The sequence below is a fragment of the Oncorhynchus nerka genome, linkage group LG5, assembly GCF_034236695.1.
Source record: "Oncorhynchus nerka isolate Pitt River linkage group LG5, Oner_Uvic_2.0, whole genome shotgun sequence".
Lineage (NCBI taxonomy): Eukaryota > Metazoa > Chordata > Actinopteri > Salmoniformes > Salmonidae > Oncorhynchus > Oncorhynchus nerka.
The window spans coordinates 29,944,320-29,963,041 of NC_088400.1; the positions used below are offsets into that span (position 1 = coordinate 29,944,320).

General features: G+C 44.6%; 1 protein-coding gene across 1 annotated transcript in view; it reads right to left on the bottom strand.

Moving 5' to 3' along the window:
- The window catches only part of LOC115129907 (spondin-2-like), a 66,852-nt gene that overhangs the window by 41,602 nt on the left and 6,528 nt on the right, over nt 1-18,722 (bottom strand). The window contains exon 2 of the mRNA XM_029660704.2: nt 13,781-14,000. Coding sequence (XP_029516564.1) covers nt 13,781-14,000 — 220 coding nt within the window. The remainder of the gene's footprint in view (nt 1-13,780; nt 14,001-18,722) is intronic.

Below are 18,722 nucleotides of genomic sequence, written 5' to 3' on the forward strand. Positions count from 1 at the left end.
AAGACCTTTACTCACACCAAGACCTTTACTCACACCAAGACCTTTACTCACACCAAGACCTTTACTCACACTAAGACCTTTACTCACACTAAGACCTTTACTCACACCAAGACCTTTACTCACACTAAGACCTTTACTCACACACACTCACAAAGACCTTTACTCACACCAAGACCTTTACTAATACTAAGACCTTTACACACACCAAGACCTTTACACACACACAAGACCTTTACTCACACACAAGACCTTTACTCACACCAAGACCTTTACTCACACTAAGACCTTTACTCACACTAAGACCTTTACTCACACCAAGACCTTTACTAATACCAAGACCTTTACTCACACCAAGACCTTTACTCACACCAAGACCTTTACTACACACTAAGACCTTTACTCACACCAAGACCTTTACTAATACTAAGACCTTTACACACACCAAGACCTTTACACACACCAAGCAGTTTACTAATACTAAGACCTTTACACACACCAAGACCTTTACACACACCAAGACCTTTACTCACACTAAGACCTTTACTCACACCAAGACCTTTACTCACACCAATTCCTTTACTACAACTAAGACCTTTACTCACACCAAGACCTTTACTAATACTAAGACCTTTACTCACACAAGACCTTTACTCACACTAAGACCTTTACTCACACCAAGACCTTTACTCATACTAAGACCTTTACTCACACCAAGACCTTTACTCACTACACTAAGACCTTTACTCACACCAAGACCTTTACTAATACTAAGACCTTTACACACACAAAGACCTTTACTCACACCAAGACCTTTACTAATACTAAGACCTTTACACACCAAGACCTTTACACACACCAAGACCTTTACTCACACACACCAAGACCATTACTCAAGACCTTTACTCACACCAAGACCTTTACTCACACCAAGACCTTTACTCACACCAAGACCTTTACTCACACCAAGACCTGTACTAATACTAAGACCTTTACACACAAGACCTTTACTCACACCAAGACCTTTACTACATACTAAGACCTTTACACACACAAGACCTTTACTAATACTAAGACCTTTACACACACCAAGACCTTTACACACACAAGACCTTTTACTCACACCAAGACCTTTACTCACACTAAGACCTTTACTAACACTAAGACCTTTACTCACACCAAGACCTTTACTCACACCAAGACCTTTACTACACCAAGACCTTTACTCACACTAAGACCTTTACTCACACAAAGACCTTTACTAAACTAAGACCTTTACTCACACAAGACCTTTACTCTAAGACCTTTACACACACAAGACCTTTACTCACACTAAGACCTTTACTAACACTAAGACCTTTACTACACACACCAAGACCTTTACTCACACACAAGACCTTTACTCACACAAGACCTTTACTCACACTAAGACCTTTACTCACACAAGACCTTTACTCACACCAAGACCTTTACTCACACTAAGACCTTTACTCACACCAAGACCTTTACTAATACTAAGACCTTTACTCACACAAGACCTTTACTCACACCAAGACCTTTACTCACACTAAGACCTTTACTCACACCAAGACCTTTACTAATACTAAGACCTTTACTCACACAAGACCTTTACACACACAAGACCTTTACACCAAGACCTTTACTCACACCAAGACCTTTACTCACACTAAGACCTTTACTCACACCAAGACCTTTACTCACACCAAGACCTTTACTCACACTAAGACCTTTACTCACACTAAGACCTTTACTCACACTAAGACCTTTACTCACACTAAGACCTTTACTAACACTAAGACCTTTACACACAAGACCTTTACTCAAGACCTTTACTCACACTAAGACCTTTACACTCAAGACCTTTACTCACACCAAGACCTTTACTCACACTAAGACCTTTACTCACACTAAGACCTTTACTCACACTAAGACCTTTACTCACACTAAGACCTTTACTCACACTAAGACCTTTACTAATACCAAGACCTTTACTCACACCAAGACCTTTACTCACACACTAGACTCACTACAACTAAGACCTTTACACACACTAAGACCTTTACTAATACTAAGACCTTTACACACACCAAGACCTTTACACACACTAAGACCTTTACTCACACTAAGACCTTTACTCACACTAAGACCTTTACTAATACACTAAGACCTTTACTTTAACACTAAGACCTTTACACACACTAAGACCTTTACTACACAAGACCTTTACTCACACCAAGACCTTTACTCACACCAAGACCTTTACTCACACCAAGACCTTACTAATACTAAGACCTTTACTCACACCAAGACCTTTACACCAAGACCTTTACACCAAGACCTTTACTACAACTAAGACCTTTACTCACACTAAGACCTTTACTAATACTAAGACCTTTACACACACAAGACCTTTACACACACTAAGACAGTTTACTAATACTAAGACCTTTACACACACCAAGACCTTTACACACACCAAGACCTTTACTCACACTAAGACCATTACTCACACCAAGACCTTTGCTCACACTAAGACTTTTACTCACACTAAGACCTTTACTCACACTAAGACACTTACACCAAGACCTTTACTCACACTAAGACCTGTACTAATACCAAGACCTTTACTCACACCAAGACCTTTACTCACACTAAGACCTTTACTACAACTAAGACCTTTACTCACACCAAGACCTTTACTCACACCAAGACCTTTACTCACACCAAGACCTTTACTCACACCTCACACCAATACCTTTACTAATACTAAGACCTTTGCTCACACCAAGACCTTTACTCACACCAATACCTTTACTCACACCAAGACCTTTACTAATACTAAGACCTTTACTCACACCAAGACATTTACTCACACCTCACACCAAGACCATTACTCACACCAAGACATTTACTCACACCTCACACCAATACCTTTACTAATACTAAGACCTTTGCTCACACCAAGACCTTTACTCACACCAAGACCTTTACTAATACTAAGAACTTTACACACACCAAGACCTTTACTCACACCTCACACCAAGACCTTTGCTCACACCAAGACCTTTACTCACACCAAGACCTTTACTCACACCAATTCCTTTACTACAACTAAGACCTTAACTCACACCAAGACCTTTACTAATACTAAGACCTTTACACACACAAGACCTTTACACACACCAAGAGTTTACTAATACTAAGACCTTTACACACTAAGACCTTTACACACACCAAGACTAAGACTTTACTCACACTAAGACCTTTACTCACACTAAGACCTTTACTAATACTAAGACCTTTACACACACTAAGACCTTTACACACACCAAGACCTTTACTCACACTCAAGACCTTTACTCACACTAAGACCTTTACTCACACTAAGACCTTTACTCACACTAAGACCTTTACTCACACTAAGACCTTTACTCACACTAAGACCTTTACTCACACTAAGACTTTACTCACACTAAGACTTTTTACTACACACTAAGACCTTTACTCACACCAAGACCTTTACTACTACTAAGACCTTTACACACACTAAGACCTTTACTACACACTAAGACCTTTACTCACACTCACACTAAGACCTTTACTCACACTAAGACTTTACTCACACTAAGACCTTTACTCACACTAAGACCTTTACTCACACTAAGACCTGTACTAATACTAAGACCTTTACTCACACCAAGACCTTTACTCACACTAAGACTTCCTTTACTACAACTAAGACCTTTACTCACACTAAGACCTTTACTAATACTAAGACCTTTACACACACTAAGACCTTTACACACACTAAGAGTTTACTAATACTAAGACTTTACACACACTAAGACCTTTACACACACTAAGACCTTTACTCACACTAAGACCTTTACTTCACACTAAGACCTTTACTCACACAAGACCTTTACATACTAAGACTTTACTCACACTAAGACCTTTACTACACTAAGACCTTTACTCACACTAAGACCTTTACTCACACTAAGACCTTTACTCACACTAAGACCTGTACTAATACTAAGACCTTTACTCACACTAAGACCTTTACTCACACTAAGACCTTTTACTACACTAAGACTCTTAACTCACACTAAGACCTTTACTAATACTAAGACCTTTACACACACAAAGACCTTTACTCACACCAAGACCTTTACTAATACTAAGACCTTTACACACACAAGACCTTTACACACTAAGACCTTTACTCACACCTCACACAAGACCATTACTCACACCAAGACCTTTGCTCACACTAAAACCTTTACTCACACTAAGACCTTTACTCACACTAAGACCTTTACTCACACTAAGACCTTACTAATACTAAGACCTTTACTCACACTAAGACCTTTACTCACACCAAGACCTTTACTACAACTAAGACCTTTACTACACACTAAGACCTTTACTAATACTAAGACCTTTACACACACTAAGACCTTTACACACACCAAGACCTTTACTCACACTAAGACCTTTACTCACACCAAGACCTTTACTCACACTAAGACCTTTACTAATACTAAGACCTTTACACACACTAAGACCTTTACTCACACTAAGACCTTTACTCACACTAAGACCTTTACTCACACTAAGACCTTTACTCACACTAAGACCTTTACTCACACACACTAAGACCTTTACTCACACTAAGACCTTTACTCACACTAAGACCTTTACTCACACCTCACACTAAGACCTTTACTCACACTAAGACCTTTACTAATACTAAGACCTTTACACACACAAGACCTTTACACACACAAGACCTTTACTCACACTAAGACCTTTACTCACACTAAGACCTTTGCTCACACTAAGACCTTTACTCACACTAAGACCTTTACTCACACCAAGACCTTTACTTACACCAAGACCTTTACTCACACCAAGACCTTACTACTAATACTAAGACCTTTACTCACACTAAGACCTTTACTCACACCAATTCCTTTACTACAACTAAGACCTTTACTCACACCAAGACCTTTACTCACACTAAGACCTTTTACTCACACTAAGACCTTTACTCACACTCACACTAAGACCTTTACTAATACTAAGACCTTTACTCACACTAAGACCTTTACTCACACCAAGACCTTTACTCACACAAGACCTTTACTAATACTAAGACCTTTACTCACACCAAGACATTTACTCACACCTCACACTAAGACCATTACTCACACTAAGACATTTACTCACACCTCACACTAAGACCTTTACTAATACTAAGACCTTTACACACACCAAGACCTTTACTCACACTAAGACCTTTACTAATACTAAGAACTTTACACACACAAGACCTTTACACACACTAAGACCTTTACTCACACTCACACTAAGACCTTTACTCACACTAAGACCTTTACTCACACTAAGACCTTTACTCACACCAAGACCTGTACTAATACTAAGACCTTTACTCACACCAAGACATTTACTCACACTAATTCCTTTACTACAACTAAGACCTTAACTCACACTAAGACCTTTATAATACTAAGACCTTTACACACACAAAGACCTTTACACACACCAAGACAGTTTACTAATACTAAGACCTTTACACACACTAAGACCTTTACACACACCAAGACCTTTACTCACACCAAGACTTTACTCACACTAAGACCTTTGCTCACACCAAGACCTTTACTCACACTAAGACCTTTACTCACACTAAGACCTTTACTTACACTAAGACCTTTACTCAACTAAGACCTTTACTAATACCAAGACCTTTACTCACACCAAGACCTTTACTCACACCAATTCCTTTACTACAACTAAGACCTTTACTCACACCAAGACCTTTACTCACACCAAGACTTTTACTCACACCAAGACCTTTACTCACACCTCACACCAATACCTTTACTAATACTAAGACCTTTGCTCACACCAAGACCTTTACTCACACCAATACCTTTACTCACACCAAGACCTTTACTAATACTAAGACCTTTACTCACACCAAGACATTTACTCACACCTCACACCAAGACCATTACTCACACCAAGACATTTACTCACACCTCACACCAATACCTTTACTAATACTAAGACCTTTGCTCACACCAAGACCTTTACTCACACCAAGACCTTTACTAATACTAAGAACTTTACACACACCAAGACCTTTACTCACACCTCACACCAAGACCTTTGCTCACACCAAGACCTTTACTCACACTAAGACCTTACTAATACCAAGACCTTTACTCACACCAAGACCTTTACTCACACCAAGACCTTTACTACAACTAAGACCTTACTCACACTAAGACCTTTACTAATACTAAGACCTTTACACACACAAGACCTTTACACACACCAAGAGTTTACTAATACTAAGACCTTTACACACACAAGACCTTTACACACACCAAGACCTTTACTCACACTAAGACCATTACTCACACCAAGACCTTTACTAATACTAAGACCTTTACACACACCAAGACCTTTACACACACCAAGACCTTTACTCACACTAAGACCATTACTCACACAAGACCTTTACTCACACCAAGACCTTTACTCACACACAAGACCTTTACTCACACTAAGACCTTTACTCACACTAAGACCTTTACTCACACCAAGACCTTTACTAATACTAAGACTTTACACACACTAAGACCTTTACACACACAAGACCTTTACTCACACCTCACACCAAGACCTTTGCTCACACCAAGACCTTTACTCACACCAAGACCTTTACTCACACCAAGACCTGTACTAATACCAAGACCTTTACTCACACCAAGACATTTACTCACACCAATTCCTTTACTACAACTAAGACCTTAACTCACACCAAGACCTTTACTAATACTAAGACCTTTACACACACAAAGACCTTTACACACACCAAGCAGTTTACTAATACTAAGACCTTTACACACACCAAGACCTTTACACACACCAAGACCTTTACTCACACCAAGACCATTACTCACACCAAGACCTTTACTCACACCAAGACCTTTGCTCACACCAAGACCTTTACTCACACCAAGACCTTTACTCACACCAAGACCTTTACTTACACCAAGACCTTTACTCACACCAAGACCTGTACTAATACCAAGACCTTTACTCACACCAAGACCTTTACTCACACCAATTCCTTTACTACAACTAAGACCTTTACTCACACCAAGACCTTTACTCACACCAAGACTTTTACTCACACCAAGACCTTTACTCACACCTCACACCAATACCTTTACTAATACTAAGACCTTTGCTCACACCAAGACCTTTACTCACACCAATACCTTTACTCACACCAAGACCTTTACTAATACTAAGACCTTTACTCACACCAAGACATTTACTCACACCTCACACCAAGACCATTACTCACACCAAGACATTTACTCACACCTCACACCAATACCTTTACTAATACTAAGACCTTTGCTCACACCAAGACCTTTACTCACACCAAGACCTTTACTAATACTAAGAACTTTACACACACCAAGACCTTTACTCACACCTCACACCAAGACCTTTGCTCACACCAAGACCTTTACTCACACCAAGACCTTTACTCACACCAAGACCTTTACTAATACCAAGACCTTTACACACACAAAGACCTTTACACACACCAAGCAGTTTACTAATACTAAGACCTTTACACACACCAATACCTTTACACACACCAAGACCTTTACTCACACCAAGACCTTTACTCACACCAAGACCTTTACTAATACTAACACCTTTACACACACCAAGACCTTTACACACACCAAGACCTTTACTCACACCAAGACCATTACTCACACCAAGACCTTTACTCACACCAAGACCTTTACTCACACCAAGACCTTTACTCACACCAAGACCTTTACTCACACCAAGACCTGTACTCACACCAAGACCTTTACTCACACCAATTCCTTTACTACAACTAAGACCTTTACTCACACCAAGACCTTTACTAATACTAAGACCTTTACACACACCAAGACCTTTACACACACCAAGACCTTTACTCACACCTCACACCAAGACCTTTGCTCACACCAAGACCTTTACTCACACCAAGACCTTTACTCACACCAAGACCTTTACTCACACCAAGACCTGTACTAATACCAAGACCTTTACTCACACCAATACCTTTACTCACACCAATTCCTTTACTACAACTAAGACCTTTACTCACACCAAGACCTTTACTAATACTAAGACCTTTACACACACCAAGACCTTTACACACACCAAGCAGTTTACTAATACTAAGACCTTTACACACACCAAGACCTTTACACACACCAAGACCTTTACTCACACTAAGACCTTTACTCACACCAAGACCTTTACTCACACCAATTCCTTTACTACAACTAAGACCTTTACTCACACCAAGACCTTTACTAATACTAAGACCTTTACTCACACCAAGACCTTTACTCACACCAAGACCTTTACTCACACCAAGACCTGTACTAATACCAAGACCTTTACTCACACCAAGACCTTTACTCACACCAATTCCTTTACTACAACTAAGACCTTAACTCACACCAAGACCTTTACTAATACTAAGACCTTTACACACACAAAGACCTTTACTCACACCAATACCTTTACTAATACTAAGACCTTTACACACACCAAGACCTTTACACACACCAAGACCTTTACTCACACCTCACACCAAGACCATTACTCACACCAAGACCTTTGCTCACACCAAAACCTTTACTCACACCAAGACCTTTACTCACACCAAGACCTTTACTCACACCAAGACCTGTACTAATACCAAGACCTTTACTCACACCAAGACCTTTACTCACACCAATTCCTTTACTACAACTAAGACCTTCACACACACCAAGACCTTTACTAATACTAAGACCTTTACACACACCAAGACCTTTACACACACCAAGACCTTTACTCACACCAAGACCTTTACTCACACCAAGACCTTTACTCACACTAAGACCTTTACTAATACTAAGACCTTTACACACACCAAGACCTTTACACACACCAAGAGCTTTACACACACCAAGACCTTTACTCACACCAAGACCTTTACTCACACCAAGACCTTTACTCACACCAAGACCTTTACTAATACTAAGACCTTTACTCACACCAAGACATTTACTCACACCTCACACTAAGACATTTACTCACACCAATACCTTTACTTGCACCAATACCTTTACTCACACCTCACACCAAGACCTTTACTCACACCAAGACCTTTACTAATACCAAGAACTTTACACACACCAAGACCTTTACACACACCAAGACCTTTACTCACACCTCACACCAAGACCTTTGCTCACACCAAGACCTTTACTCACACCAAGACCTTTACTCACACCAAGACCTGTACTAATACCAAGACCTTTACTCACACCAAGACATTTACTCACACCAATTCCTTTACTACAACTAAGACCTTTACTCACACCAAGACCTTTACTAATACTAAGACCTTTACACACACCAAGACCTTTACACACACCAAGCAGTTTACTAATACTAAGACCTTTACACACACCAAGACCTTTACACACACCAAGACCTTTACTCACACCAAGACCTTTACTAATACTAAGACCTTTACTCACACCAAGACCTTTACTCACACCAATTCCTTTACTACAACTAAGACCTTTACTCACACCAAGACCTTTACTAATACTAAGACCTTTACACACACAAAGACCTTTACACACACCAAGCAGTTTACTAATACCAAGACCTTTACTCACACCAATACCTTTACTCACACCAATTCCTTTACTACAACTAAGACCTTTACTCACACCAAGACCTTTACTAATACTAAGACCTTTACACACACCAAGACCTTTACACACACCAAGCAGTTTACTAATACTAAGACCTTTACACACACCAAGACCTTTACACACACCAAGACCTTTACTCACACCAAGACCTTTACTAATACTAAGACCTTTACTCACACCAAGACCTTTACTCACACCAATTCCTTTACTACAACTAAGACCTTTACTCACACCAAGACCTTTACTAATACTAAGACCTTTACACACACAAAGACCTTTACACACACCAAGCAGTTTACTAATACTAAGACCTTTACACACACCAATACCTTTACACACACCAAGACCTTTACTCACACCAAGACCTTTACTCACACCAAGACCTTTTCTAATACTAAGACCTTTACACACACCAAGACCTTTACACACACCAAGACCTTTACTCACACCTCACACCAAGACCATTACTCACACCAAGACCTTTGCTCACACCAAGACCTTTACTCACACCAAGACTTTTACTCACACCAAGACCTTTACTCACACCTCACACCAATACCTTTACTAATACTAAGACCTTTACTAATACTAAGACCTTTACTCACACCAAGACCTTTACTCAAACCAAGACCTTTACTCACACCAAGACCTTTACTCACACCAAGACCTTTACTCACACCAAGACCTTTACTCACACCAAAACCTTTACTAATACTTAGATCTTTACACCCCCCTTTCTGATACCTTACAGTCCCACTGTTTTCTTTACTTTGGGACGGATGGTTGCCTTTGTTCTCTCAATGCCCTTAAGAACTGATGTTCTTATGTTCCTTGTCCCGTCACTTCCCATTATAAGCCACATGTGACCTGGCCCAGGATCAGTTGTTATTTGGCTTGCAGAGGGTCAGCAACCATAGTCTCAGTCTGTCTCATAACATCTCTGCCTTACCTCACCACACGCACACACGTAAACACACACTCCAGACGCACCCAAAAAACACACATGATCCTGTTTCTCCTCAACCGCCGTCACTTACACACTTAATTTAATTTCCATAGTAACAGGTTTCCTGCAAGCATCAAGTCCCTGAAACCCAATAATAACATGTCACGTTTCAAATTATAACTGCAAATAAATGATCCCCCTCCTCAACTCCCAGACCCCTAATGGGTCATGGTTTTCTTCTCCAGCTGTAACAAACTCCATTCATTGGCCCCTCTGACTAATGACTCTCTTGTATAACTTTCTTCCCTGGGCACCATGTCCCTGACCCCTGGTGGCCTCCAGTCTAAAGTCATCAGAGACGTGTCCATGTCCCCAGGGCCTACAGCATGTGCAAGGTTACTGTCTCTATATGCAGAAACAGGTCATCCCCCTCTGGCAGGCTGACAGGGCATGGCTGGTAGTTCTGGAAGCCAGACAAACCAACGGCGCCCACAGACAGTGATGCAGAGATCAAGTCTGGCGCACACACATCTCTGGCACACGCATCTGCCATCCATCCACGCTGGTAAGGCAGGGCAGCAGAGCCAAGTAGATCCTGATCCCCCTTTCCCCCCTCCCTGAGTGAGGTAAGATATCTGACCCCACCACACCCTAAAAAACATCTTAGCACTCATATGCCTCCAGGACGCCAGCAGCCCCCAGATGGAGAGAAAAGGAGAGGGGGACAGAAGGAGAGAGAGAGTAGGGGGAAGAGACAGAAGGAGAGAGAGAGTAGGGGGAAGAGACAGAAGGAGAAAGAAGGAGAGACAAATGGAGAGAGAGAGTAGGGGGAAGAGAGAAGGAGAAAGAAGGAGAGACCGATGGAGAGACAGAAGGAGAGAGAAGGAGAGACAGAAGGAGAGAGAGAGTAGGGGGAAGAGGCAGAAGGAGAGAGAAGGAGAGACAGAAGGAGAGACAAGGAGAGAGAGAAGGAGAGAGAATGAGAGAGAAGGAGAGACAGAAGGAGAGAGAGAAGGAGACAGAAGGAGAGAGAGAAGGAGAGACAGAAGGAGAGACAGAAGTAGAGACAGAAGGAGAGACAGAAGGAGACAGAAGGAGAGACAGAAGGAGTGACAGAAGGAGAGAGAGAGTAGGAGGGAGAGAGAAAGGTAGCCGCCCTGCTTCATCTGGTAGTGTTTTGCTTGACTGCCTCACCACTCTCTACCTCCCCTTCACTGCTTTCCTCATTAGTGTCTCTCTGTCTCTCCCCATGTGTGTGGGGCTGGAGGTTGGCTGGAGCAGGGGGACCGCAGGGCCAGGCTATGGGGGGAAATAGAGGCCTGAGGCGGGTTAATTTGGCCAGCTGTGAGCCCTCAAACGTCCAACACTTGATCAGGTGAGGAAAGGAGCAGGCCAAGCCAGTATCCCTGACTGGCCTGCTTTCCCGGACTGGCCTGCTTTCCCGTACTGGCCTGCTTTCCCGGACTGGCCTGCTATCCCGAACTGGCCTGCTATCCCGAACTGGCCTGCTATCCCGGACTGGCCTGCTATCCCTGACCTGCTCTCTCTCAAAATAGCCCCCCTCGGTCCCCCTTTTCAATTGGGAGCCCTGAAGTGAAAGGACTTGAGAGATGAGTGAAGGCATGAGTGTCATTTCCATTCACCAACCAGTTGCCATGAGGGGAAAAAGGCAAAGAGATGAGGCCATTATAGATAATTGAGACAATACCAATATGGTTTGGAATACTGTAAGGAGCTTATGCTGTATATGTGTTCACATCCACTTCTTTCTGATCATCAATCCACTGGGATTCTCTGCCTCTTACCCTGTTACGGGGGCTGAGTCACTGGCTTACTGGGGCTCTCTCATGCCGTCCCTGGGGGGGGTGCGTCACCTGGGTGGGTTGATTCACTGTTGTGGTCAGCCTGTCTGGGTTGGCGCCCCCCCCTTGGGTTGTGCCGTGGCGGAGATCTTTGTGGGCTATACTCGGCCTTGTCTCAGGATGGTAAGTTGGTGGTTGAAGATATCCCTCTAGTGGTGTGGGGGCTGTGCTTTGGCAAAGTGGGTGGGGTTATATCCTTCCTGTTTGGCCCTGTCCGGGGGTGTCCTCGGATGGGGCCACAGTGTCTCCTGACCCCTCCTGTCTCAGCCTCCAGTATTTATGCTGCAGTAGTTTATGTGTCGGGGGGCTAGGGTCAGTTTGTTATATCTGGAGTACTTCTCCTGTCCTATTCGGTGTCCTGTGTGAATCTAAGTGTGCGTTCTCTAATTCTCTCCTTCTCTCTTTCTTTCTCTCTCTCGGAGGACCTGAGCCCTAGGACCATGCCCCAGGACTACCTGACATGATGACTCCTTGCTGTCCCCAGTCCACCTGGCCATGCTGCTGCTCCAGTTTCAACTGGCCTGGGCCCTAGGACCATGTCCCAGGACTACCTGACATGATGACTCCTTGCTGTCCCCAGTCCACCTGGCCATGCTGCTGCTCCAGTTTCAACTGTTCTGCCTTACTATTAATATCTCTCTTTCTTTCTCTCTCTCGGAGGACCTGAGCCCTAGGACCGTGCCCCAGGACTACCTGACATGATGACTCCTTGCTGTCCCCAGTCCACCTGACTGTGCTGCTGCTCCAGTTTCAACTGTTCTGCCTTATTATTATTCGACCATGCTGGTCATTTATGAACATTTGAACATCTTGGTCATGTTCTGTTATAATCTCTACCCGGCACAGCCAGAAGAGGACTGGCCACCCCACATAGCCTGGTTCCTCTCTAGGTTTCTTCCTAGGTTTTGGCCTTTCTAGGGAGTTTTTCCTAGCCACCGTGCTTTTACACCTGCATTGTTTGCTGTTTGGGGTTTTAGGCTGGGTTTCTGTACAGCTGATGTACGAAGGGCTATATAAATAAATTTGATTTGATTTGATTTGATCAAGGGGATACATTTCATGAAGTGTCTGGTAGTGGTTAGGGCCTGATTTTGGACTGAGTTGGTGGCTCATCTTACCCATGAGTTTGGACCACTGTGCGGGGGGACGGAACAGTGGGTACTGTTTAGGGAACGTCTGGGGGCTCCAGTGACCCGTGAAGACAAGAATGTAGGAGGCAGGGCCTTTGGCTGTACACTCTGTCCCATTGGTCGGTATGGCGAAGGACAGGGTCAGCTTCAGGAGCACCACCAGCAGCTGCTGCAGCCAACCAAAGGACAGGAGCTCCGATGACATCATCTAATGTGGACACAGAGAGAAGTGTCAATCAAAAGTGTCCTCAACAGGAAAATAGTTAGGGCTTCTGACCACCTGGAATTGTGATACAGTGAATTATAAATGAAATAATCTGTCTGTAAACAATTGTTGGAAAAATTATTTGTGTCATGCACGAAGTAGATGTCCTAACCAACTATAGAGAGAGTACTTCCGGGTTGGAGCGAGCAGTCGCATACGCACTTCGGTCTGCAGGTAGTATAACTTTTCATTACATTTCATTACATTTCATTATAGTACAACGGTTTGATTTGTCTAATCTTAGCAATTTCTTCTTAGCTAGCTACATAGCCGTCTTTGTATCAAAGATAATTGCGTAATTATCGTATTTCGTCGTCCTAACGTAGCCTACACTGCTATCTGCCCAGCAGCTAGCCAGCTAGCTAACGTCCACGGTCTACCGTATAGCAGCACTGTAGTAACTATTACCCTCAACTGAACGACTTGATTAGTGTAGTGTTAGCTAGCTACATAGTTGTCTTTGCTGTCTTCGTATCCAAGATAATTGTGTAGTTTAGAGTGTGTAGTTTTAGAGTGATTATCTTAATTTACCGAGGTTAGCTAGCCAGCTATTTGTCGTCCTTAACGTAGGAGACACTGCTAGCTAGCCAACAGCTAGCCAACGTCTACCGAATAGAACTTAACAACCCGGTCGCATTCCGCCTCGCTCCACAGGTAGTATCACATTTTCATTTCATTTCATTACAGTACAACGGTTTGATTTGTTTGATCGTAGCTAGCTACATAGCTAGCTACATAGCCGTCTCTGTATCAAAGATAATTGTGTAGTCTAGAGCGATTTTCTAGGTTACCTAGCCAGCTATTGTCGTTCTTTTAACGCAACGTAACGTAATCAACACTGCTAGCTAGCCAGCTAGCCCCGAATCAACAACGCAGCCACTGCCAGCTAGCCTACAAAGTCAACAACGCAGCCACTGCCAGCTAGCCTACTTCAGCAGTACTGTATCATTTTTAATCATTTTAGTCAATAAGATTCTTGCTACGTAAGCTCAACTTTCTGAACATTCGAGACGTGTAGTCCACTTGTCATTCCAATCTCCTTTGCATTAGCGTAGCCTCTTCTGTAGCCTGTCAACTATGTGTCTGTCTATGCCTGTTCTCTCCTCTCTGCACAGACCATACAAACGCTCCACACCGCGTGGCCGCGGCCACCCTAATCTGGTGGTCCCAGCGCGCACGACCCACGTGGAGTTCCAGGTCTCCGGTAGCCTCTGGAACTGCCGATCTGCGGCCAACAAGGCAGAGTTCATCTCAGCCTATGCCTCCCTCCAGTCCCTCGACTTCTTGGCACTGACGGAAACATGGATCACCACAGATAACACTGCTACTCCTACTGCTCTCTCTTCGTCCGCCCACGTGTTCTCGCACACCCCGAGAGCTTCTGGTCAGCGGGGTGGTGGCACCGGATCCTCATCTCTCCCAAGTGGTCATTCTCTCTTTCTCCCCTTACCCATCTGTCTATCGCCTCCTTTGAATTCCATGCTGTCACAGTTACCAGCCCTTTCAAGCTTAACATCCTTATCATTTATCGCCCTCCAGGTTCCCTCGGAGAGTTCATCAATGAGCTTGATGCCTTGATAAGCTCCTTTCCTGAGGACGGCTCACCTCTCACAGTTCTGGGCGACTTTAACCTCCCCACGTCTACCTTTGACTCATTCCTCTCTGCCTCCTTCTTTCCACTCCTCTCCTCTTTTGACCTCTCCCTCTCACCTTCCCCCCTACTCACAAGGCAGGCAATACGCTCGACCTCATCTTTACTAGATGCTGTTCTTCCACTAACCTCATTGCAACTCCCCTCCAAGTCTCCGACCACTACCTTGTATCCTTTTCCCTCTCGCTCTCATCCAACACTTCCCACACTGCCCCTACTCGGATGGTATCGCGCCGTCCCAACCTTCGCTCTCTCTCCCCCGCTACTCTCTCCTCTTCCATCCTATCATCTCTTCCCTCTGCTCAAACCTTCTCCAACCTATCTCCTGATTCTGCCTCCTCAACCCTCCTCTCCTCCATTTCTGCATCCTTTGACTCTCTATGTCCCCTATCCTCCAGGCCGGCTCGGTCCTCCCCTCCCGCTCCGTGGCTCGACGACTCATTGCGAGCTCACAGAACAGGGCTACGGGCAGCCGAGCGGAAATGGAGGAAAACTCGCCTCCCTGCGGACCTGGCATCCTTTCACTCCCTCCTCTCTACATTTTCCTCTTCTGTCGCTGCTGCTAAAGCCACTTTCTACCACTCTAAATTCCAAGCATCTGCCTCTAACCCTAGGAAGCTCTTTGCCACCTTCTCCTCCCTCCTCCCCCCTCCTCCCTCTCTGCAGATGACTTCGTCAACCATTTTGAAAAGAAGGTCGACGACATCCGATCCTCGTTTGCTAAGTCAAACGACACCGCTGGTTCTGCTCACACTGCCCTACCCTGTGCTCTGACCTCTTTCTCCCCTCTCTCTCCAGATGAAATCTCGCGTCCGCCCAACAACCTGCCCGCTTGACCCTATCCCCTCCTCTCTTCTCCAGACCATTTCCGGAGACCTTCTCCCTTACCTCACCTCGCTCATCAACTCATCCCTGACCGCTGGCTACGTCCCTTCCGTCTTCAAGAGAGCGAGAGTTGCACCCCTTCTGAAAAAACCTACACTCGATCCCTCCGATGTCAACAACTACAGACCAGTATCCCTTCTTTCTTTTCTCTCCAAAACTCTTGAACGTGCCGTCCTTGGCCAGCTCTCCCGCTATCTCTCTCAGAATGACCTTCTTGATCCAAATCAGTCAGGTTTCAAGACTAGTCATTCAACTGAGACTGCTCTTCTCTGTATCACGGAGGCGCTCCGCACTGCTAAAGCTAACTCTCTCTCCTCTGCTCTCATCCTTCTAGACCTATCGGCTGCCTTCGATACTGTGAACCATCAGATCCTCCTCTCCACCCTCTCCGAGTTGGGCATCTCCGGCGCGGCCCACGCTTGGATTGCGTCCTACCTGACAGGTCGCTCCTACCAGGTGGCGTGGCGAGAATCAGTCTCCTCACCACGTGCTCTCACCACTGGTGTCCCCCAGGGCTCTGTTCTAGGCCCTCTCCTATTCTCGCTATACACCAAGTCACTTGGCTCTGTCATAACCTCACATGGTCTCTCCTATCATTGCTATGCAGACGACACACAATTAATCTTCTCCTTTCCCCCTTCTGATGACCAGGTGGCGAATCGCATCTCTGCATGTCTGGCAGACATATCAGTGTGGATGACGGATCACCACCTCAAGCTGAACCTCGGCAAGACGGAGCTGCTCTTCCTCCCGGGAAGGACTGCCCGTTCCATGATCTCGCCATCACGGTTGACAACTCCACTGTGTCCTCCTCCCAGAGCGCTAAGAACCTTGGCGTGATCCTGGACAACACCCTGTCGTTCTCAACTAACATCAAGGCGGTGGTCCGTTCCTGTAGGTTCATGCTCTACAACATCCGCAGAGTACGACCCTGCCTCACACAGGAAGCGGCGCAGGTCCTAATCCAGGCACTTGTCATCTCCCGTCTGGATTACTGCAACTCGCTATTGGCTGGGCTCCCTGCCTGTGCCATTAAACCCCTACAACTCATCCAGAACGCCGCAGCCCGTCTGGTGTTCAACCTTCCCAAGTTCTCTCACGTCACCCCGCTCCTCCGCTCTCTCCACTGGCTTCCAGTTGAAGCTCGCATCCGCTACAAGACCATGGTGCTTGCCTACGGAGCTGTGAGGGGAACGGCACCTCAGTACCTCCAGGCTCTGATCAGGCCCTACACCCAAACAAGGGCACTGCGTTCATCCACCTCTGGCCTGCTTGCCTCCCTACCACTGAGGAAGTACAGTTCCCGCTCAGCCCAGTCAAAACTGTTCGCTGCTCTGGCCCCCCAATGGTGGAACAAACTCCCTCACGACGCCAGGACAGCGGAGTCAATCACCACCTTCCGGAGACACCTGAAACCCCACCTCTTTAAGGAATACCTAGGATAGGATAAAGTAATCCTTCTCATCCCCCCCTTAAAAGATTTAGATGCACTATTGTAAAGTGGCTGCTCCACTGGATGTCATAAGGTGAATGCACCAATTTGTATGTCGCTCTGGATAAGAGCGTCTGCTAAATGACTTAAATGTAAATGTATAGTTTGTTAACAAGAAATTTGTGGAGTGGTTGAAAAACAAGTTTTAATGACTCCAACCTCAGTGTAAGTAAACTTCGACTTCAACTGTACTATACTGCGCGTGCGTGCGTGCGTGCATGCATGCATGTGAGAGAGAGAGAGGAGAGAGAAAATGTGTGAGAATGTGAATGTGTATGTGCCCCAGTTCTCTGTACTTTTGCCATTGTCCAGCACAGCTTTAGTGCACAGGGCTACTCTCAACAGCACCACATTTGTTATATTTGCACCAAATTTAAAAGTCAGTTAAGAACAAATTGTTATTTACAATGATTACCTATCCCGGCCAAACCCTAAACCGGACGACGCCAAATTGTGCGGCGCCCTATAGGTCTCCCAATCCCTGCCTGTTGTGATTCAGCCTGGAATCTAACCAGGGTCTGAACTAGGCCCATCTCCCGGCTAGCCGAAGATGTCCATCAGCCAATTCTTGGGCTACAATACCTCTTTTGGCAATTGGCCTGGACCCGTTACTGGCGACACGGAGCCCCGCCGATCC